This window comes from Lampris incognitus, chromosome 17 (assembly GCF_029633865.1).
Source record: "Lampris incognitus isolate fLamInc1 chromosome 17, fLamInc1.hap2, whole genome shotgun sequence".
Lineage (NCBI taxonomy): Eukaryota > Metazoa > Chordata > Actinopteri > Lampriformes > Lampridae > Lampris > Lampris incognitus.
Window position 1 is genome coordinate 3,331,739 of NC_079227.1, and position 24,809 is coordinate 3,356,547.

A 24,809-nucleotide genomic window follows, 5' to 3' on the forward strand; every position below is an offset into this window, starting at 1 on the left:
GTCATCAAGAGGCGCCTGCGTAAACGCCGGCTGAGTCTGAACGCGTATTTACGGCATTCCAGTGTGTCTGTTTGTTTTATTAACGCAGAAAACAGAAAGATACAGGAGGAAACAATCGATCTGAGAAGGAATTACCAATAAAGACATTTATTTATTGACAAGGAGCATTTCCTGACCATGCACCGTCAGACTACTGAGGGAACAATTCAACAGGTGTGTCACAAAATACAGTGGGAGGTTTTGGAGTTGGTTGTTCACTGTCAGGACTAGTTTCCTCTGGGCTTTCACAACATTCTCATTGTGTTTGACTAGAACCACATCTTAGTTCATTCACAGGACCCATAAACATTGTTTAAACCTTTAATCGATGCATATGACGTCATAATTTACTTGCTCTTTGACAAATGTACACAACATCCCTTCATGACACGCACGCACACACACACACACACACACACACACGCATCCATTGCTTCCATCTTCCACGCTTTACTCGTGAGCTCTGTACAGATTTATGACAAAATATAATTTGCTTTCCCTACTGTGGGCACTCTTAGTTCAGTCTCTCTGGTTCTGCAAGTTAAGAGAAAGTCACAAACATGCAAAGTGATTTTCACATGACCAACAGAGTTTTCCTGAGAGAGGCGAAGGTCCATTTTCAGCTGCATTTCATTATTATGCCTGATCAGAGACGCCGCAGGATGTGACGTCAGGCGAAGCTTTAACAGTTTGATGAAAATGACCACAAAAAAAAAATGAAAATGAAAATGACCCGGGAAAGTTCAGATCTGTTACAGCAGGGGGCGCCAGAGAGCCACGGAAAAGACTGGTAACCGACATGCGGTTGGGATTCGACCACTTGCTCAAGGGAACTTCAGCAGGACAGATGCGGGATTTGAACCATCCGACTGACCGACACACTGCTCATTATTCACTAAAAACCTCAAGAAACCTCTTTCACAAAACCACACTGTCCACTTCCAAATCCACAACCGTCCTGACAGACGCTGCGCCACCCAGACCACAGGACGGACCGAGTCCAGCACTGACCAATAAATAACACGACGTGACACAGAAATACACGTATTTAAACAACCCAGCGGAACAACAAAAGACTTTTGCTAAAAAATGGAACCAATAATGTCCAACACAGATGACCAGCTAGTGATGCTGGTGACACCCAGCTGACAAGGTCATGAGTAAGACTGAAGGTCATCTGCAGAGAGAGACACACAGAAGAGAGACACACAGAAGAGAGAGACAGACAGACAGACAGACAGTCAGACAGACAGACAGACAGAGACACAGAAGAGAGAGACAGAGAGACAGACAGGAGAGAGAGAGAGAGAGAGATACAGAGACAGAAGAGAGAGACAGACAGGAGAGAGAGACAGACAGGAGAGAGAGAGAGATACAGAGACAGAGAGACAGACAGGAGAGAGAGAGATACAGAGACAGAGAGACAGACAGGAGAGAGAGAGAGAGATACAGAGACAGAGAGAAACAGAGAGAGACACAGAGGAGAGAGACAGAGAGCGAGACAGAGAGAAACAGAGAGAGAAGACGAGAGAGAGAAGGAAAGACAGAGAGAGAGGGAGAGACAGAGAGAGAGAGACAGAGAGAAACAGAGAGAAGACAGAGAGAGAGACAGACAGAGAGCGAGAGACTACCTGAGCCCTGTGACTGATGTAAAAGTAAGGAGATCTCTGACCATGTGCAGACTCAGGGGGCGCATGCTCGCCATGCAGAGGCCTCCACAGAACACACCTGGCTGCCCACAGAACACATCTGGCTGCCCACAGAACACACCTGGCTGTCCACAGAACACACCTGGCTGCCTACAGAACACACCTGGCTGCCTACAGAACACACCTGGCTGTCCACAGAACACACCTGGCTGCCCACAGAACACACCTGGCTGCCCACAGAACACATCTGGCTGCCTACAGAACACATCTGGCTGCCCACAGAACACATCTGGCCGCCCACAGAACACATCTGGCTGCCCACAGAACACACCTGGCCGCCCACAGAACACATCTGGCTGCCTACAGAACACACCTGGCTGCCCACAGAACACACCTGGCTGTCCACAGAACACACCTGGCTGCCCACAGAACACACCTGGCTGCCCACAGAACACATCTGGCTGCCTACAGAACACATCTGGCCGCCCACAGAACACATCTGGCTGCCCACAGAACACATCTGGCTGCCCACAGAACACATCTGGCTGCCTACAGAACACACCTGGCTGCCTACAGAACACACCTGGCTGCCCACAGAACACACCTGGCTGCCTACAGAACACACCTGGCCGCCCACAGAACACATCTGGCTGCCCACAGAACACATCTAGCCGCCCACAGAACACATCTGGCTGCCCACAGAACACATCTGGCTGCCTACAGAACACACCTGGCCGCCCACAGAACACATCTGGCTGCCGCCAGACACACACACACACACACACACACATATATATATATATATATATATATATATACTACCCACGGACTACAAACACCCATCCGTCCATTATCCAAGCTGCTTATCCCAATTGGGGTCGCGGGACGCCGGAGCCTCTCCCAGCTGTCATTGGGCAGCAGGCGGGGAGACACCCTGGACAGGCCGCCAGCCCAAACTACAGGCCAGTCCAGACTACAAACACCCAAACAGATTTAGAAAACATGACTAATAAGAAAAACCTTCCATATGTACAGGGGGACATACAGCGATGTGCACACACAGACAGCATCAACATGTTTGAGCTGCTGTCACTGGAAAAGGGCGGCCAGTGGAACAAAACCACCTGAAGATTGTCAATCATCTGTCAATCATCTGTCAATCATCTGTGTATTCCTGCACGGACCATCTGCACCGTAGCCATCTCTGCACATACACGTACTGTACATACAGAACACATTCCTTTCTATACATTACTTAAAACACACCTCTCGCTTATTGGTATTTATGTTGTCACCCCTGCAGTGTCTACACTCTATTAATTTTATTTTAAGCTATTAAGCCATCTATACTTACAGTTTTGGTGCTAAATTTAAATTCAGAATTAGAATTCTAGATCTGAACTGTATTTGCTGTTAGCAGCAGAAGTGGTTTTCAAAGAAAGACAGGAAAAATCTGAATGTATGTGTGTGTGGGGGGGGGGTCTAGCATCCCACAGTATTGTCGTTGACCTCCGGCTGGTTCCTGGTGGGGAGTAGCCTCCAGGGGGCTGAGAGGGAGGGTTCTGTTAGAGACTGCATATGGACCCGAGGCGGCTCCATGGAATTTCCTCTGATGGTGATATGGTCCCATCCACCCTGAGGAACAGACAGGGCGAGAGAGAGAGAGAGAGAGAGAGCAGGAGAGAGAGAGAGAGAGAGCAGGAGAGAGAGAGAGAGAGAGCAGGAGAGAGAGAGAGAGAGAGAGAGAGAGAGAGAGAGAGAGAGAGAGAGAGCAGGAGAGAGAGAGAGAGCAGGAGAGAGAGAGAGAGAGAGAGAGAGAGAGAGAGAGAGAGAGAGAGAGAGAGAGAGAGCAGGAGAGAGAGAGAGAGCAGGAGAGAGAGAGAGAGAGAGAGAGAGAGAGAGAGAGAGAGAGAGAGAGCAGGAGAGAGAGAGAGAGAGAGAGAGAGAGAGAGAGAGAGAGAGAGAGAGAGAGAGAGAGAGAGAGAGAGATTTGATTTTTAACAATAATACAAATTACAAAAAGTCACAACACAACAAGCAGGATACAGACCAACATGGCCAGTAGCATGAGAGCCACAGAAGGTAAACCATGTCAGGACGCTCCCCAAGACCAGCTCACCATCCACAACACAACAAGCAGGATACAGACCAGCATGGCCAGTAGCATGAGAGCCACAGAAGGTAAACCATGTCAGGACGCTCCCCAAGACCAGCTCACCATCCACAACACAACAAGCACATCTTTACAACACCACACACTGAGAAAACTTCCCACATCATCCACCATTTTGAAGTAGCAAAAATCTACTTTTAAACGAGCTCTTAACATTTTCACAAACACACAAACAGCATCCTCATCATCATCATCATCATCATCATCATCATCACCCCCAGCGTCCTCCATTCTGTTTCTCCTGCTCAGGTACACGGCCATCTTTGCACTCCCCAGAACGACATTAAGAAGCTGCATTTGGCCTTGTTTTTCTGAGAGTACCTGTAGACCAGAATGAACATGGGTTTGGAAAAGACCTCCCCAAAAACCCCAAAACCTTTTCCAGTAATGTGAACAGCGGCAGCAGTCGACAACACTCCATGAAGCAGTGAAAGACAGTCTCACCATTAGAGCAAAATGGACACTCATGGCTAACATCAGAATTAATAACAGAGACAAAAGCATTAACAGCCACGATACCATGTAAGACCCTTCACTGCTGGTCTGCAGCTCTTCTGACCAACGGTGGTTTGTACAGCGCTCTCCATTCAGGACCAACACTGTCCCTCAGACCTAGGTGAGCCCTCCATGGGGTGTCAGGTTTACCATTCAATTTGTCCCTGTGCAGAACTTTAACGTACATTTTGTACTCTGACCTTCCATTTGGACCCCGAAAAGAAAACACAGAGGGATTCTCACTTTTTAAAAGAGGTCCTGTACAGTCCTTAAAATCTGGGGAAATGTTCACTGAAGGGAAAACATCCTTCTCATCGGGTCTAACAGAGCCATTGTAATGCTGGACCAACAGCGTCCGCTCACCACTTGTGAGAGCTTCTCTCCATTTGGTAAGCAGCAGAGTGATGACGCGAGTTGATCTCAGCTCTAAGCGGGAGGCAAGAGGATCTGGATTGTCCAGGTCTGGGCCTGCAAGCTGAACCACATGTCCCAGAGTCACCACGTTCGACACACAGAACCGCCTCAGCAGAGTTGGCCCCACTTGACAGACTGCACTGAAAAGGAAGCCATGTATGATTGGTTCCTGGAGCAGCCAAAACAAAGAGCTGTGTTGTCTTAGTCTCTCTTTGTTTAACAAGTTCCACACCTTGAGCAGCCCACAGTAGAAGTCAGGTAGGTCCTTGATGTTAAGCTGTTTCAAGTCCATCAAAAACAAAGATCTGTCCAGTCCCAGGCCACCTAGCTGACTCAGAATGGTGCAAGCCAGCGACCTCCAACTAACTGAGTAGGGATCGTAGAGAAACCTTTGCAGGAACTGGAAACAGAAGGTAGCCCCCCTGCTGCTCAGGTGGATCAGGCCCTGCCCTCCTTCAGCCCCTCGGCAGGTACAGCATACCCTGAGGCACCCAGTGCAGTTTGTCCCAGAAGAAGTCGACAAGAAGAGCCTGGATCTTGGACAGCAGGTCTGGTGGGGGGTCAACAACTGACAGGCGATGCCATAAAATTGATGATACCAAATTATTAGTGATCAGGACTCGACCTCTGTAGGACATCTTGGTTAAAATCCACTTCCACTTTGCTAACCGACCTTCCCAGTTTTTAAGAGCAACAGATTGATCCCCTAGAAACACTCCTAAATATTCCAGCCCCCCCCCCGCCTTCCAAATCAATCCCCCAGGCAAACTGAGCTTTTTCTCCAGTACACCCCCTACACCGAGAGCTTCGCTTTTGATCCAGTTATCTTTGGCTGAAGACATTAAGCCAAACTGGATGATGTCCCTCACCAACATGTCAGTATCCTGCTGGTTGTTCACCAGAATTACCAAATCATCTGCACAGGCTGACAGTTTTACAGGAGCACAACAGCCTGGGATAGTTACACCCTGAAGGTCAGCTCTACGTTTGTGTAACAAAAGCTCAAATGCTAGGGAGTATAACATGCCAGAGAGGGCGCAGCCTTGTCTAATTCCCCTTTGGATTTGAAAAGGAGCGCTCAAACGGCCATTAATTTTCAGCACACTCTGAATGTCACAATACAGAACCTTAATTTAGACTTTTATTTGCTGACTTCTATTCAGCTTTTAACAAGATGCAACCTCACATTTTGATCGAGCAGCTTGCTTCTCATTTTAATTTACCTGATCGGCTTTTAACGCTGCTTTTACACTTTCTAACAGACAGAATCCAGCAGGTTTTAGTTAATGGAGTTATGCCCAATGTCCTGGTCTCAAACAGGGGCTTATTCTACTTCCTTTGTTTCAGTCTGTGTCCATTACATCACAGTTAATACGGTCGCTGTGACACATTTCAATAGCCTCTACAACAATGTCTTTATGTGTAGGACCTGGATCATTAGCACCTGAACCAGCCGACTGAAACTCAGCCTCACTGGTTTTTTCCTGCTGCGTCTTTTCTGCTTTGGGCTCAGTGCTGCAGCCCCAGTGTGCTCAGGGCTCAGTGCTGCAGCCCCAGTGTGCTCAGGGCTCAGTGCTGCAGTCTCACCCTCATTTCACTCAGTAGCTGGTTTCTCTGGACAGGAACAGATGAGGTGACCCTCCATCCCACAGCCAAAATATTTCATTTTCTCTGAAGATACATAAACATCATACTCAAAACCATCCACCCTGAACTTCAAAATCCAATTTAACTCCGTGTTGTTCCTCAGAACTATAAAGACCTGCTGCCTTCTGAAGAACCATTAAGACCTGCTGCCTGCTGAAGAACCATAAAGACCTGCTGCCTGCTGAAGAACCATAAAGACCTGCTGCCTTCTGAAGAACCATTAAGACCTGCTGCCTGCTGAAGAACCATAAAGACCTGCTGCCTTCTGAAGAACCAATAAGACCTGCTGCCTGCTGAAGAACCATTAAGACCTGCTGCCTTCTGAAGAACCATAAAGACCTGCTGCCTGCTGAAGAACCATAAAGACCTGCTGCCTGCTGAAGAACCATAAAGACCTGCTGCCTTCTGAAGAACCATTAAGACCTGCTGCCTGCTGAAGAACCATTAAGACCTGCTGCCTTCTGAAGAACCATTAAGACCTGCTGCCTGCTGAAGAACCATAAAGACCTGCTGCCTGCTGAAGAACCATTCAGACCTGCTGCCTGCTGAAGAACCATTAAGACCTGCTGCCTGCTGAAGAACCATTAAGACCTGCTGCCTGCTGAAGAACCATAAAGACCTGCTGCCTGCTGAAGAACCATAAAGACCTGCTGCCTGCTGAAGAACCATAAAGACCTGCTGCCTGCTGAAGAACCATAAAGACCTGCTGCCTTCTGAAGAACCATTAAGACCTGCTGCCTTCTGAAGAACCGTTAAGACCTGCTGCCTGCTGAAGAACCGTAAAGACCTGCTGCCTTCTGAAGAACCATTAAGACCTGCTGCCTTCTGAAGAACCATTAAGACCTGCTGCCTGCTGAAGAACCATAAAGACCTGCTGCCTTCTGAAGAACCATAAAGACCTGCTGCCTTCTGAAGAACCATTAAGACCTGCTGCCTTCTGAAGAACCATTAAGACCTGCTGCCTTCTGAAGAACCATTAAGACCTGCTGCCTTCTGAAGGAAACAACATGTCTTAAATGTGGAGGCTTGGAGCTCAGAGGAATCAGTTTTATAGGGGACATTAGTTTTCCGTGTCTCGCCAGTTCTCTCCAAAACATGTGGTTGCAGAGGGACCTTGGACAAAATGACCTTTTTGGCTGGATTAACCAGCGGCACCACCTGAACAAAGGTGTCTTGAATTACCACGCCTTGCTCCACAACCACCTGAACTTTATCAATACTGTCCAGAAACACAACGACTCCACTATTCATTCTATAGATGTGGACTTTGCACTAACATAGCCAACAATTTCCCCGATCGCTAAACTGCAATCTTCCACCGAGCAGCTGACAGTCAGACAGAGTTTAACTCCATGTCGGCGTGGGAGCTCCTCCACGCCTCCAACTCCACGAGTCTGCAGGACTCACAGCCTGGCTGGTCAAAACCGATCCGGACTCACAAAACACCAGAATCAAAAACGATCAAACACAAGAACACACACACACACACTTACCCCTATGCCGTAGTCCCAGGACTGTCCTCTGGGCTGCATGGGTTGGACTCCCAGACGCCGGCAGACGGTTCCACAGCTCAGACTGTGGCTGCCCTGCACCTTGTCTGCTATGATCCACACCTACACATTCACCAACCACATCAACCCACCAAACAGACAGAGAGACCAGAGTTTTCCACATCCCCCAGCTTCCTAATCCCTCCATCCAACATGTCCCTCAGCCTGACAACAGACCAGTCTTCCCGGTCCAGAGTCGTTTCAATCCCACCCCTCAGTATTATCTGCATGTGTCCCGCCACTCCGTTAGGTGTCTTCTTCTTTTCAGCATTGTGAAATAAAGGGTCAAACCCCATCCTTTTTGGGGGGGGGGGGGATTTTCCTCCCTTTTTCTCCCCAATTGTATCCGGCCACTTACCCCCCTCTTCCGAGCCGTCCCGGTCTCTGCTCCACCCCCTCTGCTGATCCGGGGAGGGCTGCAGACTACCACATGCCTCCTCCCATACATGTCACCAGCTGCATCTCCCTGGTGAAACTCCTCTCCTGACAGTGAGGAGTTTCACCAGGGGGATGTAGCACGTGGGAGGATCACGCTATTCCCCCTGAACAGGCGTCCCGACCGGCCAGAGGAGGCGCTAGTGCAGCGACCAGGACACATACCCACATCCAGCTTCCCACCCGCAGACACGGCCAATTGTGTCTGTAGGGACGCCCGACCAAGGTGGAGGTAACGCGGGGATTCAAACCGGGAACCCCATGTTGCTAGGCAACGGAATAGACCGCCATGCCACCCAGACGCCCGGTCTAACCACATCCTAACGAGTCAGAGCCATAAATATGAAAAGGCGGATATGAAAGAAATGATAGCAACCTTATGAAGGAAGAAGAACACACTGTTCTACGTGTTACCGGTGGCGTTAAGTCATGAGACAGATCAGCTCTGGTCAGACAGGACTGTGGTCCACACTGGGACGGTGGTCCACACTGGGGCTGGGGTCCACACTGGGACTTTGGTCCACACTGGGGCTGTGGTCCACACTGGGACTGGGGTCCACACTGGGACTGGGGTCCACACTGGGGCTGTGGTCCACACTGGGGCTGTGGTCCACACTGGGACTGTGGTCCACACTGGGGCTGTGGTCCACACTGGGACTGTGGTCCACACTGGGACGGTGGTCCACACTGGGGCTGGGGTCCACACTGGGACTTTGGTCCACACTGGGGCTGTGGTCCACACTGGGACTGGGGTCCACACTGGGACTGGGGTCCACACTGGGGCTGTGGTCCACACTGGGGCTGTGGTCCACACTGGGACTGTGGTCCACACTGGGGCTGTGGTCCACACTGGGACTGTGGTCCACACTGGGACTGGGGTCCACACTGGGACTGGGGTCCACACTGGGACTGTGGTCCACACTGGGGCTGTGGTCCACACTGGGACTGGGGTCCACACTGGGGCTGTGGTCCACACTGGGACTGTGGTCCACACTGGGACGGTAGTCCACACTGGGGCTGTGGTCCACACTGGGACTGTGGTCCACACTGGGGTCTCTACTGACCCGATGGAGGACTTAATCAGCTTAAGCTAACAGTCTCTCAGTTTCATCATATATACCAGCTGACTAGCAACCAATCATTCCCTTTTTTTTTACATTTGATTTCTGATTTCTCCCAGTTTAGGGGCCAATCGCTCCCTATGTTAATTCAGACACCACCCTCGTACTGCATCATGCGTTCTCCACCCACGTCTCTCCGCCGGCAGTCTGGAAGGAGTCGCCTTGTCACGGAAGTGGCGAGGCGACTCCAGGCCGGACCACTGCTTCCCCCCCCACACATACAGAGACGCAGTCATGTGACGAACACAAGCCGACTCCCCCCCCCCCCCCTCCCGAGGACAGCGCTGCCAGTTACTGCTGCTCCATCGAGTCCGGCCATAGTCGGATCTGACGAGACCGGGGCCCGAACCCCGGCGGTCCCCAGTGGGCCACTGCATCGACACAAAGCCCACGCTTAGACCGCTACACCTCCGCGGAGCCTCAACAAATCATTTCTAAACAACCGAAGTGGCGTTCTGTGACTAGCGGTCCTGGTACCGACCTGGTCCAGCGGTCCCACAGACACCTTGCGTACGTTATTGGAGATATGCTCCCATGAGGAGCCCTGGGGGTAACTGGGGGTCACGCCCTGGCGGTACCACAGGTTACCTGGAGAGAAGACCAGAAAACACGGAGGGTTAAAGTGGAGCTAAACCCTGGAGCATTTTAGTGATCGGCTGAAGTCCCTGGGTTAAAAACCAGGTAGAGGTTAAAACACACGGCAGGCTGGTCTTGGTTCTCTGTGATGTGAGCAGAGCAGGATGAACACAGCTGATAACAGGAACACTGCTTCTGCTGGACGGACAAGTACTGACAATACTACTGGCTCTGTCTGTCTGTCTGTCTGTCTGTCTGTCTGTCTGTCTGTCTGTCTGTCTGTCTGTCTGTCTGTCTGTCTGTCTGTCTGTCTGTCTGTCTGTCTGTCTGTCTGTCTGTCTGTCTGTCAAAGCTTATAATTCAAATGGACCCATTATCAATGAGCAGGTGGGCGAGTAACCACCAACCAATCTTCTACTACCACTACTACTACTACTACTACTACTACTACTACTACTACTACTACTACTACTACTACTACCACTACTACTACTACTACTACCACTACTATTACTACTACTACTTCTACTACTACTACTACCACTACTACTACTACTACCACCACTACTACTACTACTACTACCACTACTATTACTACTACTACTACTACTTCTAATACCACTACTACTACTACTACTACTACTACCACTACTATTACTACTACTACTACTACTACTACCACTACTACTACTACCACTACTACTACTACTACTACCACTACTACTACTACTACTACTACTACTACTACTACTTTCGGCTGCTCCCGTTAGGGGGCGCTACAGCGGATCATCCGTTTCCATCTCTTCCTGTCTTCTGCATCTTCCTCTGTCACACCAGCCACCTGCATGTCCTCCCTCACCACCTCCATAAACCTCCTCTTTGGCCTTCCTCTTCTCCTCTTCCCTGGCAGCTCCATATTCAGCATCCTCCTCCCAGTATACCCAGCATCTCTCCTCCACACATGTCCACACCATCTCCATCTTGTCTCTCTTGCTTTGTCTCCAAACCATCCAACCTGAGCTGTCCCTCTAATATACTGGTTCCTAATCCTGTCCTTCTTCATCACTCCCAATGAAAATCTTATCATCTTCATCTCTGCCACCTCCAGCTCCTCCTCCTGTCTTTTCATCAGTACCACTGTCTCCAAACCATACAACATAGCTGGTCTCACAACCATCTTGTTAACCTTCCCTTTAACTCTTGCTGGTACCCTTCTGTCACACATCACTCCTGACACTCTTCTCCACCCACTCCACCCTGCCTGCACTCTCTTCTCCACCTCTCTTCTGCACTCCCCGTTACTTTGGACAGTTGACCCCAAGTATTTAAACTCATACGCCTCCATCACCTCCACTCCTTGCATCCTCACCATTCCACTGTCCTCCCTCTCATTCACACATATGTATTCTGTCTTGCTCCTACTGACTTTCATTCCTCTTCTCTCCAGTGCATACCCCCACCTCTCCAGGCTCTCCTCCACCTGCTCCCTACTCTCACTACAGATCACAATGTCATCGACAAACACCATCGTCCACGGAGACTCCTGCCTGATCTTGTCCGTCAACCTGTCCATCACCATTGCAAACAAGAAAGGGCTCAGAGCCGATCCTTGATGTAACCCCACCTCCACCTTGACCCCATCTGTCATTCCCACCACATACCTCACCACTGCTACACCTCCCTCATACATATCCTGCACCACTCCTACATACTTCTCTGCAACTCCTGACTTCCTCATACAATACCACACCTCCTCTCTCAGCACCCTGTCATAAGCTTTCTCTAAATCTACAAAGACACAATGTACCTCCTTCTGGCCTTCTCTATACTTCTCCATCAATACTCTCAAAGCAAACATCACATCTGTGGTGCTCTTTCATGGCATGAACCCATACTGCTGCTGCTGATCATCACCTCTCCTCCTCTTAACCTAGCTTCTATTACTCTTTCCCATATCTTCATGCTGTGTCTGATCAACTTTATACCTCTGTAGTTGCTACAGTTCTGCACATCACCCTTGTTCTTGAAAATCGGTACCAGTATGCTTCTTCTCCACTCCTCAGGCATCCTCTCACTTTCCAGGATTGTGTTAAACAATCTACTTAAAAACCCCACTGCCATCTCTCCTAAACACCTCCATGCCTCCATAGGTATGTCATCAGGACCAACTGCCTTTCCACTCTTCATCCTCTTCATAGCTGCCCTCACTTCCTCCTTGCTAATCCACTGAACTTCCTGATTCACTATCCCCACATCATCCACCCTTCTCTCTCTCTCATCTTCTTCATTCATCAGCCCCTCAAACTACTCCTTCCTCCTTCTCAGCACACTCTCCTCACTTGTCAGCACATTTCCCTCTCTATCCTTCATCGCCCTAACCTGCTGCACATCCTTCCCAGCTCGGTCCCTCTGTCTAGCCAATCGGTACCAGTTATTTTCTCCTTCTTTAGTGTCCAACCTCTCATACAACTCATCATAAGCATTTTGCTTTGCCTTTGCCACCAATAATATCATCAGATATTTTGCACCATTCCATCAGATCACAACCCCCCCCAACATCTTCTCCCACCATAATATCCCATTTTACTTGGAAATACATCACATTACAGAAGTGAGACACACTCTGAATTACATTTCACATTGTGTTCACTGATTTGTTTATTGAGAAGGAAGGAAAGCTGAGAGTAAGCTCCGGGAGAGAGAGGCCTGATGGGATGTATTCCCAACACACTTTAGATACTCTATGATTTCGACTGTTACTTCAAGTAAAATCAGAAATTAACGTTACCATTGTCATCTACAGTGTAGATGGATGTCCTCCCAACAGACACCTGCTTCAGCTTCTGTTTGGCTGGAGACGGGATGTGATACCAGCATTCACCTGCAGATGGAGACAAACCACACAGAAAAACCACTGAAGGTCTTAACACCTGGTCTTCTCGTCCTGCTTTCCGGACTCTGTTTACTTCTCAGTGACCTTAACGAAGGCTGAAACAAGCAGAAAGCCTAAACAATCCTGGAAGCAACTCTATAAGCTGACAGTGACGTCAGAAGCAGTCAGTTCTCCCACACAGGACCTATCGGGTTCTTCTATACGGACCTGCCGGACTCTGAGTGGACACAGAACCTCTGTAGAAAGCCGAACCGTCTCTGGCGATGGCCCAAACCTGGCTGGCGGAGCCGATGGAGATGGACTTAAAAGGCTGATCAGTTCCCACGTGGAGCCACGACGAACCCTGAGAGGACGGCAGGAGGACGTTAGGGCTCACGGAGGACCGACCATGTGCGCTACATGATCCAGCTGGTGTTGTGCATGCGTGTGTGAGTGCATATGTGTGTGTGTGTGTGTGTGTGTGTGTGTGTGTGTGTGTGTGTGTGTGTGTGTGTACAAGTTGTGTGCACAAGGTCAGAGCAAAGGTTTAGAAGGGACAGAGAATCAGCAAAGTGGTTAATGAGAATCCTGTCTTGGGTCATACGGAGGGTTAAAAGTCCACGTCTTCGTTATCAGTCACCCTGATCAGAACCTTTATATTCCACTGGTCACTAATGTTGGCACCACGTGTGTGTATCTGTACTGTGTTGGACCAGCGCTGCTATTACACAAATGAGATTCTCTTTCTCAGACATTGTGAGGGACTGGACAAGTAGTCTCTTTGTTGGGGCCAGATTGAGGGTTTGTGTTAAACTAAACCCAAACTTCACCCCAAAACACACTGTACTCTGTCAACACATAACCAGCCTTTTACTGGCTAACCCCCCCCCCCTCCTTTCTCCCCAACTGTACTTGGCCAATCACCCCCCTCTTCCGAGCCGTCCCGGTCTCTGCTCCACCCCCTCCGCTGGTCCGGGGAGGGCTGCAGACTACCACATGCCTCCTCCGATATACGTGGAGTCACCAGCCGCTTCTTTTCACCTGACAGTGAGGAGTTTCACCAGGAGGACGTAGCGCGGGGGAGGATCACGCTATTCCTCTCCAGTCCAGCCCCGACCGACCAGAGGAGGCGCTAGTGCAGCGACCAGGACACATACCCACATCCGGCTTCCCACCCACAGACACGGCCAATTGTGTCTGCAGGGACGCCCGACCAAGCCGGAGGTAACACGGGGATTCGAACCGGCGATCCCTGCGTTGCTAGGCAACGGAATAGACCGCTACGCTACCCGGACGCCCCTTTTACTGGATAACTTTGCTCTCTGAGGGGGACGTTTGTCTTTTCCTTGGATTCAAGCAGCGCATGTCCCTTGGTCACGCTGACGGTCCTCGCCGCCTGTGTCACATGAGGAAACACAAACAGTAACGTGTGGTTGTGAACGCAGTCAGGGTGACAAAGTCTCCACGGCCGACTTACGGCGGGGGTCAGCGTGGTGACTCCCAGTCTGCACAGCACGTCTCCTTTATTGCTGATGGCCCACAGAGGCACCGCCTCCACGCTGCCATCAGCTGGGCACGGGAGGATCGTAACGTCACTCAGAGGGATGGGCGGGACTTCCTGCCAGGGCCCCATAGTGCTCACTTTACACTTCCTGTCAAGACATTTAAATGACAAAGACGGTTTACCTGAATAAGATTCACCACTCACTATCTCTTCTATTTTTCCTTCAACTGTGAGCTCCATCTACTGGTAGTAAGTGTAAACAGCATGTAAAATGACCATCTAATTGACATGAATGACAACGGTTGAATAAATATGTAATGAAACAGGCAAGCAGGCAACCTCCTGATTTATTTACTGGATTTGATTGACAGAAAGTCTAAAGTACAGTAAACTTAAATTCTCTCATTTTAGACTATCTGGTGATTTCAGAGATGAGAATTTTGAGCAGAGGTGGTGCCATTTAAGTGAAATAGAGGTGTAATTAAATGAAATTAAGTGAAAAATTAAATAATTAAAATTTAAAAAATTAAATTAATTATTAACAATAAATAAAAGTAATACATGTTTTAACATTGGAGTTGCTAAATTAGCTTGGTTTGAAACGGCTGTTTTTTTTAATTTCCAATGTAAGAAAGACCAAAATGATCTCTTAAAGCAGACAACTTGGTCGCATTGATCAGATTCTTTAAACAGTGTTGTCACAGGGAAGATTCTGCTCAGGAAGTGCTTTCTGTTCCACGAGACACAGAGCTCGCGTTAGTCTGTACGGAACGGCTGTTCCAGACTGAGAAACTCTCATAACTTCTCATATATATAAAATCTCCATCTCATCCTTTTTTGGGTGGTGTATATCTTCCTCCAGCTCAGGTCCTCTACCAGGGGCCTGGGAGTCTGAGGGTTCTGCTCAGTATCTTAGCTGTTCCTAGGACCACTCTTCTGGACAGAGACCTCAGATGTTGTTCCTGGAATCTGCTGGAGCCGCTCTCCCAGTTTGGGGGTCACAGCCCCTAGTGGTCCTACTACCACTGGGACTACTGTGGATTTGACCTTCCACATCTGATCTAGTTCTTCCCTCAGCCCTTGGTATTCCTCTGGCTTCTCATGCTCTTCCTTCCTGATGCTGCCGTCGCTCGGGATGCTACATCGATCACTACTGCCGTCTGTCTTCTCTTCCTTGCCGACCCCCACAATGTCTGGTTGGTGAGCCAGCACCCGCTTGTCAGTCTGGAACTTGAAGTCCTACAGGATCTTAGCTCTGCCATTCTCAGCCACCTCTGCCGGTGTCTCCCATTGGGACCTTCCAGTCTGTATTCAGTACAGATGTTCCTGTACACTATCCCAGCCACGTGGTTAGGCCTTTCAGTGGACGCTTTCCCAGCTAGCATCTAACACCCTGCTACTAAATGCTGGACTGTCTCAGGGCTGAGGGGAAGGACTAGATCGGATGAGGAAGATGAAATCCACAGTAGTCCCAGTGGTAATAGGAGCACTAGGGGCTGTGACCCCCAAACTGGGAGAGCGGCTCCAGCAGATTCCAGGAACAACATCTGAGGTCTCTGTCCAGAAGAGTGCGGTCCTAGGAACAGCTAAGATGCTGAGCAGAACCCTCAAACTCTCAGGTATAGGACCTGAGCTGGAGCAAGACACACACCACCCGAAAAAGGGTGCAAGGGAGATTCTTTTTATATAAAATTTGCGTTAAGTTTGTACTTTTACAAACTTTTACTGGCTTGAGATGAGTGTTAACAGAGGAAGGTGTGGTTTTATTTTGACTCTGGGTTGGGCTGCAGGAGAGGGATGCGTCGGACAGAAAGCTATGGAGGGCAGAAACCCGTTGTGCCGACCCCTGAGAAAACAGGGAACAAGCCGAAAGAAGGAGAAGAAGAAGAAGGAGAAGGAGAAGGAGAAGGAGAAGAAGAAGAAGGAGAAGGAGCGCTCAGAGAGCCTTCCACCATGTAGCTCATGAACAATCACCACACACGTAAATCGACTAGTGTTGTGAGTTTAGTGTACCTGAACCACCGCCGGCGACGTACGAAGTCCTTCAAGGTCTTATAACCATGATATGACCTGAGAGGAGAGGACACAGGTTAATAGAGCTTATAACCATGATATGACCTGAGAGGAGAGGACACGGGTTAATACAGCTTATAACCACGATATGATCTGAGAGGAGCGGACACAGGTTAATACAGCTTATAACCATGATATGACCTAAGAGGAGAGGACACAGGTTAATACAGCTTATAACCATGATATGACCTGAGAGGAGCGGACACGGGTTAATACAGCTTATAACCATGATATGACCTCTGAGAGGAGCGGACACAGGTTAATACAGCTTATAACCATGATATGACCTGAGAGGAGAGGACACAGGTTAATACAGCTTATAACCATGATATGACCTGAGAGGAGAGGACACAGGTTAATACAGCTTATAACCATGATATGACCTCTGAGAGGAGCGGACACAGGTTAATACAGCTTATAACCATGATATGACCTGAGAGGAGAGGACACAGGTTAATACAGCTTATAACCATGATATGACCTGAGAGGAGAGGACACAGGTTAATACAGCTTATAACCATGATATGACCTGAGAGGAGAGGACACAGGTTAATACACTTTATGAAGTGAGCAGAGAAAAGCAACAGAGGGGAAGGAACCTACGCTGGGAAGTCAGCAGCATACTGCCAGCCCTCCCTGTCTGTGCCTCCAGACACGCCGTAGTCGATCGCCCAGTCAGACACCTGGAGGGTGAAGAAAGAGGAAGTTAGGACACGAATGAGGGAACTCTCTCTGTTATCTATAGTTTCTCATCAGAGAATACACTCAGCACCATGTTTAACTACACTTATGGGGACCAAATGTCCCCACAAGTGTAGAAAAACCAGAAACCACCTAACTTGTGGGGCCCGATAAACAGTGGCGGATCTAGAGATTTTTTCCTGGGGTGGCAAAGGGGTGGCATGAGGTTCAAGGAGGGGGGCAATGGACATTATTCTAAACTTATTATTATTCAAAACTCGGATTTCATCGAATGTATTTTGTTCTCTACTGTTTGAGATGAGTTTGGTGCGGGTCTCATTGACCTTCACCATGCATGTACATAAAATATACTTTAAAACATATTATCTGATTTATAAATGGGGTGGCAACAGGGGTGGCAAGACTGTATCCCAGAGGTGGCAGCTGCCACCCTGTAGATCCGCGCCTGCCGATAAAAGGGCCCCACAAGTAAAAGGGTCTATTTTAGGGTTAGGACTTGGTTTTAGGGTTAAGGTTAGAATTAGGGTTAGGTTAAGGTTAGGGTAAGGGTTAGGGTTAGGTTAAGGTTAGGGTTAGGGTAAGGGTTAGGGTTAGGTTAAGTTTAGGGTAAGGGTTAGGGTAAGGGTAAGGGTTAGGTTTAGGACTTGGTTTTAGGGTTAAGGTTAGAATTAGGGTTAGATTAAGGTTAGGTTAAGGTTAGGGTAAGGGTTAGGGTTAAGGTTAGGTTAAGGGTTAGGGTTAGGTTAAGGTTAGGGTTGGGTTAGGGTTAGGACTTGGTTTTAGGGTTAAGGTTAGAATTAGGGTTAGGTTAAGGTTAAGGCAAGGGTTAGGGTTAGGTTAAGGTTAGGGTTAGGGTAAGGGTTAGGTTAAGGTTAGGTTAAGGTTAGGGTAAGGGTTAGGGTTAGGTTAAGAGTTAGGGTTAGGTTAAGGTTAGGGTAAGGGTTAGGGTTAGGACTTGGTTTTAGGGTTAAGGTTCGAATTAGGGTTAGGTTAAGGTTAGGGTAAGGGTTAGGGTTAGGGTAGGGTAAGGGTTAGGGTTAGGTTAAGGTTAAGGTTAGGGTAAGGGTTAGGGTTAGGACTTGGTTTTAGGGTTAAGGTTAGAATTAGGGTTAGGTTAAGGTTAGGGTAAGGGTTAGGGTTAGGCATGTAGTTTGCGTGGTTAAGGTTAGGGTTAGGGTTAGGGTTAGGCATGTAGTTTGCGTGGTTAAGGTTAGGGTTAGGGTTAGGGAAGAGCTGTCAATGAATGTGAGTCAATGAGGGGGCCCCACAAGTGTAGTTTTACAAGTATGTGTGTTTCACATCAGGTTGCTGTTGGACGATGTTGGTACTTTGTGTATCGCATGGTGTGTGTGTGTGTGTGTGTGTGTGATTACCCATGTCCAGTGGGGGGAGGGGGGCTTGGTGTTGGTCTTGGTGCACTCCTGAAGTCCTGTAGCATCACTCCACATGTAGCGGTCTGTGGGAAGACCTCTTAACACACAGGCCACACATTTCAACTAAACGCACAAAACCACATTCAAAACGACTTGTAGAACAGCTTTTAAACTGTCTGGCTGCTGTAAGGTCAAAGGTCACCCCCGACTTACGATAAGAATCGTAAAAGACAGTCTTGAGATGTGATTTAAATAAAGTGACTAAAACACCATTTAAGACTTTTACACACATTCATTAATAAAACCCCACTTATCTCTATTGTTATTGATAATATCATGAGATAATCTAATACTACTACTTCCGGCTGCTCCCATTAGGGGGCGCCACAGCGGATCATCCGTTTCCATCTCTTCCTATCCCCTGCACGTTCCTCTGTCACACCAGCCACCTGCATGTCCTCCCTCACCACATCCATAAACCTCCTCTTTGGCCTTCCTCTTCTCCTCTTCCCTGGCAGCTCCATAATATAATATAACAATATGATATAATAATAGTAGAATATATACATCTCTATTAATATTGATAATATAATAATATGATATAATAATAGTAGAATATATACATCTCTATTCATATTGATAATATAATAATATAATATAATAATATGATATAATAATAGTAGAATATATACATCTCTATTCATATTGATAATATAATAATATAATATAATAATATGATATAATAATAGTAGAATATATAGTACATCTCTATTCATATTGATAATATAATAATATAATATAATAATATGATATAATAATAGAATATATACATCTCTATTGATATTGATAATATAATAATATGATATAATAATAGTAGAATATATACATCTCTATTCATATTGATAATATAATAATATGATATAATAATAGTAGAATATATACATCTCTATTGATATTGATAATATAATAATATAATATAATAATATGATATAATAATAGTAGAATATATACATCTCTATTGATATTGATAATATAATAATATGATATAATAATAGTAGAAGATATACAGCTCTATTGATACTGATAATATAATAATATAATATAATAATATGATATAATAATAGTAGAATATATACATCTCTATTGATATTGATAATATAATAATATGATATAATATTAGTAGAATATATACATCTCTATTGATATTGATAGTATAATAATATAATATAATAATATCATATAATAATAGTAGAATATATACATCTCTATTGATATTGATAATATAATATGATATAATAATAGTAGAACATATACATCTCTATTGATATTGATAATATAATAATATAATATAATAATATGATATAATAATAGAATATATACATCTCTATTCATATTGATAATATAATAATATGGTATAATAATAGTAGAATATATACATCTCTATTGATATTGATAATATAATAATATGATATAATAATAGTAGAATATATACATCTCTATTCATATTGATAATATAATAATATGATATAATAATATGATATAATAATAGTAGAATATATACATCTCTATTGATATTGATAGTATAATAATATAATATAATAATATGATATAATAATAGTAGAATATATACATCTCTATTGATATTGATAATATAATAATATGATATAATAATAGTAGAATATATACATCTCTATTGATATTGATAATATAATAATATAATATAATAATATGATATAATAATAGTAGAATATATACATCTCTATTGATATTGATAATAATATAATATAATATAATAATATGACATAATAATAGTAGAATATATACATCTCTATTGATATTGATAATATAATAATATGATATAATAATAGTAGAATATATACATCTCTATTGATATTGATAATATAATAATATAATAATGTAATATAATAATAGTAGAATATATACATCTCTATTGATATTGATGATATAGTAATATGATATAATAATGTAATAATATGATATAATAATATAATAATATGATATAATAATAGTATGATATACATATCTTTCACCCCTCCATCTTTGTTTCTGCCTCTGTGCTTCGTGGCTCGTGTACTCTTGTCTGTGTTGTTTTTCTTGCTTGTGAATCACTGTAGTTATTATTGGTGTATTAGTACTATTTAATATCATAATTACCGTTGGTGTATTAGTACTATTTATTATCATAATTACTATTGGTGTATTAGTACTATTTATTATCATAATTACCATTGGCGTATTAGTACAATTTAATATCATAATTACCATTGGTGTATTAGCAGCATAGTACTTACTGAGACATGCGGTTGTGAACGGCGGGTGGGTGGGTGTGTGGTGTGGGTTCTGAACGGCGGGTGGGTGGGTGTGTGGTGTGGGTTCTGAACGGCGGGTGGGTGGGTGGGTGTGTGGTGTGGGTTCTGAACAGCGGGTGGGTGGGTGTGTGGTGTGGGTTCTGAACGGCGGGTGGGTGGGTGTGTGGTGTGGGTTCTGAACGGTGGGTGGGTGGGTGTGTGGTGTGGGTTCTGAACGGCGGGTGGGTGGGTGTGTGGTGTGGGTTCTGAACGGCGGGTGGGTGGGTGGGTGTGTGGTGTGGGTTCTGAACAGCGGGTGGGCGGGTGGGTGTGTGGTGTGGGTTCTGAACGGCGGGTGGGTGGGTGTGTGGTGTGGGTTCTGAACAGCGGGTGGGTGGGTGTGTGGTGTGGGTTCTGAACGGCGGGCGGGTGGGTGGGTGGGTGTGTGGTGTGGGTTGTGCGGGCCGTGGGTCGGACCTGGTGCTGTACCCTGTGACAGGGTTCCACCTCTGGTTCTCGTAGATGTAGACGCTCTTCACGTCCGTCTGACAGAAGCCGCCGCCGTAGCCGCCGCTGTTCACCCAGGCGGTGTGGTCGAACCCGACGCCCCAGACCACGCCCAGGCCGCTACACTCCACCAGCCGCAGGTGACCCCCGACCTGCCGCCAGAACCTGGCGAGCCGGAGAACCGGTCAGCAAAGACAGAGAGATCACAGGGACGTCCAAGAAGAACTAATGTTGACATGTATCCACATGTAGACCACTACCAAACCACGAACCGCAGCATATGTAGACCACTAACAAACCACAGGACATGTAGACCACTACCAAACCACAGGACATGTAGACCACTACCAAACCACAGGACATGTAGACCACTACCAAACCACGAACCGCAGCACATGTAGACCACTACCAAACCACGAACCGCAGCACATGTAGACCACTACCAAACCACAAACCGCAGCACATGTAGACCACTACCAAACCACAGGACATGTAGACCACTACCAAACCACGAACCGCAGCACATGTAGACCACTACCAAACCACGAACCGCAGCACATGTAGACCACTACCAAACCAGAAACCACAGGACATGTAGACCACTACCAAACCAGAAACCACAGGACATGTAGACCACTACCAAACCACGAACCGCAGCACATGTAGACCACTACCAAACCACGAACCGCAGCACATGTAGACCACTACCAAACCACAATCCGCAGCACATGTAGACCACTACCAAACCACAGGACATGTAGACCACTACCAAACCACAAACCGCAGCACATGTAGACCACTACCAAACCACGAACCGTAGCACATGTAGACCACTACCAAACCACAAACCGCAGCACATGTAGACCACTACCAAACCAGAAACCACAGGACATGTAGACCACTACCAAACCACGAACCGCAGCACATGTAGACCACTACCAAACCAGAAACCACAGGACATGTAGACCACTACCAAACCACAAACCGCAGCACATGTAGACCACTACCAAACCAGAAACCACAGGACATGTAGACCACTACCAAACCACGAACCGCAGCACATGTAGACCACTACCAAACCACGAACCGCAGCACATGTAGACCACTACCAAACCAGAAACCACAGCACATGTAGACCACTACCAAACCACGAACCGCAGCACATATAGACCACTACCAAACCACAAACCACAGGACATGTGAACCCCTACCAAACCACGAACCGCAGGACAGGAAGCTGCTGCCACTCCCAGATTGATTGACAGGTGTCTCAGCAGAAGGACCAACTGGTACACAACAACTAAATGTGGGTTTGTCATGTTGTGTGACGCTGTAAAAGGTTTGTTCACGTCACTGATGTTGTAAATACTGCAGTCAGACACACACACATGTCCACATGTCCCCATGTCCACATGTCCACATGTCTACATTTCCCCATATCCACATATCCACATGTCCACATGTCCACATATCCACATATCCACATGTCCCCATGTCCACATGTCCACATATCCACATGTCTACATTTCCCCATATCCACATATCCACATGTCCACATGTCCACATATCCACATATCCACATGTCCCCATGTCCACATGTCCACATGTCCACATTTCCCCATATCCACATATCCACATGTCCACATGTCCACATGTCCACATATCCACATGTCTACATTTCCCCATATCCACATATCCACATGTCCACATATCCACATATCCACATGTCCCCATGTCCACATGTCCACATATCCACATGTCTACATTTCCCCATATCCACATTTCCCCATATCCCCATGTCCACATATCCACATGTCTACATTTCCCCATATCCACATATCCCCATATCCACATATCCACATGTCCACATATCCACATATCCACATATCCACATGTCCACATGTCCACATGTCCAGATCTCCACATGTCCACATGTCCACATATCCACATGTCTACATTTCCCCATATCCACATATCCACATATCCCCATATCCACATATCCACATGTCTACATTTCCCCATATCCCCATGTCCACATATCCACATGTCTACATTTCCCCATATCCACATATCCACATATCCACATGTCCACATATCCACATGTCCACATATCCACATATCCACATATCCCCATATCCACATATCCACGTCCACATATCCACATGTCCTCATATCCACATATCCACATATCCACATATCCACATATCCACATATCCCCATATCCACATATCCACGTCCACATATCCACATGTCCTCATATCCACATATCCACATATCCACATATCCACATATCCACGTCCACATATCCACATGTCCTCATATCCACATATCCACATATCCACATATCCACATATCCACGTCCACATATCCACATATCCACGTCCACATATCCACATGTCCTCATATCCACATATCCACATATCCACATATCCACATGTCCTCATATCCACATATCCACATATCCACATATCCACGTCCACATATCCACATATCCACGTCCACATATCCACATGTCCTCATATCCACATATCCACATGTCCTCATATCCACATATCCACATATCCACATATCCACATATCCACGTCCACATATCCACATGTCCTCATATCCACATATCCACATGTCCTCATATCCACATATCAACATGTCCACATGTCCACATATCCACATGTCCACATGTCCAGTGAGAGTCACACAACATGACTGTTTTAAATCTACAACTCAAACTCTTCAGTTGAAGATGCAACGAGCAGGGTTTTATTATTATTGTCTTATTGATTGTAATGTGATTGTAATGTGATTGATTGTAATGTGATTGATTGTAATGTGATTGGTTGTAATATGATTGTAATGTGATTGATTGTAATGTGATTGATTGTAATGTGATTGTAATGTGATTGATTGTAATGTGATTGTAATGTGAATGATTGTAATGTGATTGATTGTAATGTGATTGCAATGTTATTGATTATAATGTTATTGATTGTAATGTTATTGATTATAATGTGATTGATTGTAATGTGATTGATTGTAATGTTATTGATTGTAATGTGATTGATTGTAATGTGATTGATTGTAATGTGATTGTAATGTGATTGATTGTAATGTGATTGTAATGTGATTGATTGTAATGTGATTGTAATGTGATTGATTGTAATGTGATTGTAATGTGATTGATTGTAATGTGATTGATTGTAATGTGATTGTAATGTGATTGTAAGTAATGTGATTGATTGTAATGTGATTGTAATGTGATTGTAATGTGATTGTAATGTGATTGATTGTAATGTGATTGATTGTAATGTGATTGTAATGTGATTGTAATGTGATTGATTGTAATGTGATTGTAATGTGATTGTAATGTGATTGA

The 24,809-nt window shown here is 46.0% G+C and overlaps 1 protein-coding gene across 1 annotated transcript in view; it reads right to left on the reverse strand.

The window, feature by feature from the left end:
- Nucleotides 1–3,166: 3,166 nt before the first annotated feature.
- Nucleotides 3,167–24,809, reverse strand: part of tecpr1a (tectonin beta-propeller repeat containing 1a) — a 59,371-nt gene continuing 37,728 nt past the window's right edge. The window contains exons 15-24 of the mRNA XM_056297286.1: nucleotides 21,410–21,604; nucleotides 18,624–18,720; nucleotides 17,152–17,231; nucleotides 16,489–16,545; nucleotides 14,449–14,623; nucleotides 13,200–13,335; nucleotides 12,888–12,980; nucleotides 10,005–10,111; nucleotides 7,911–8,030; nucleotides 3,167–3,323 (exon numbers count right to left, since the gene is read on the reverse strand). Coding sequence (XP_056153261.1) covers nucleotides 3,171–3,323; nucleotides 7,911–8,030; nucleotides 10,005–10,111; nucleotides 12,888–12,980; nucleotides 13,200–13,335; nucleotides 14,449–14,623; nucleotides 16,489–16,545; nucleotides 17,152–17,231; nucleotides 18,624–18,720; nucleotides 21,410–21,604 — 1,213 coding nt within the window. The 3' untranslated portion in view covers nucleotides 3,167–3,170. The remainder of the gene's footprint in view (nucleotides 3,324–7,910; nucleotides 8,031–10,004; nucleotides 10,112–12,887; nucleotides 12,981–13,199; nucleotides 13,336–14,448; nucleotides 14,624–16,488; nucleotides 16,546–17,151; nucleotides 17,232–18,623; nucleotides 18,721–21,409; nucleotides 21,605–24,809) is intronic.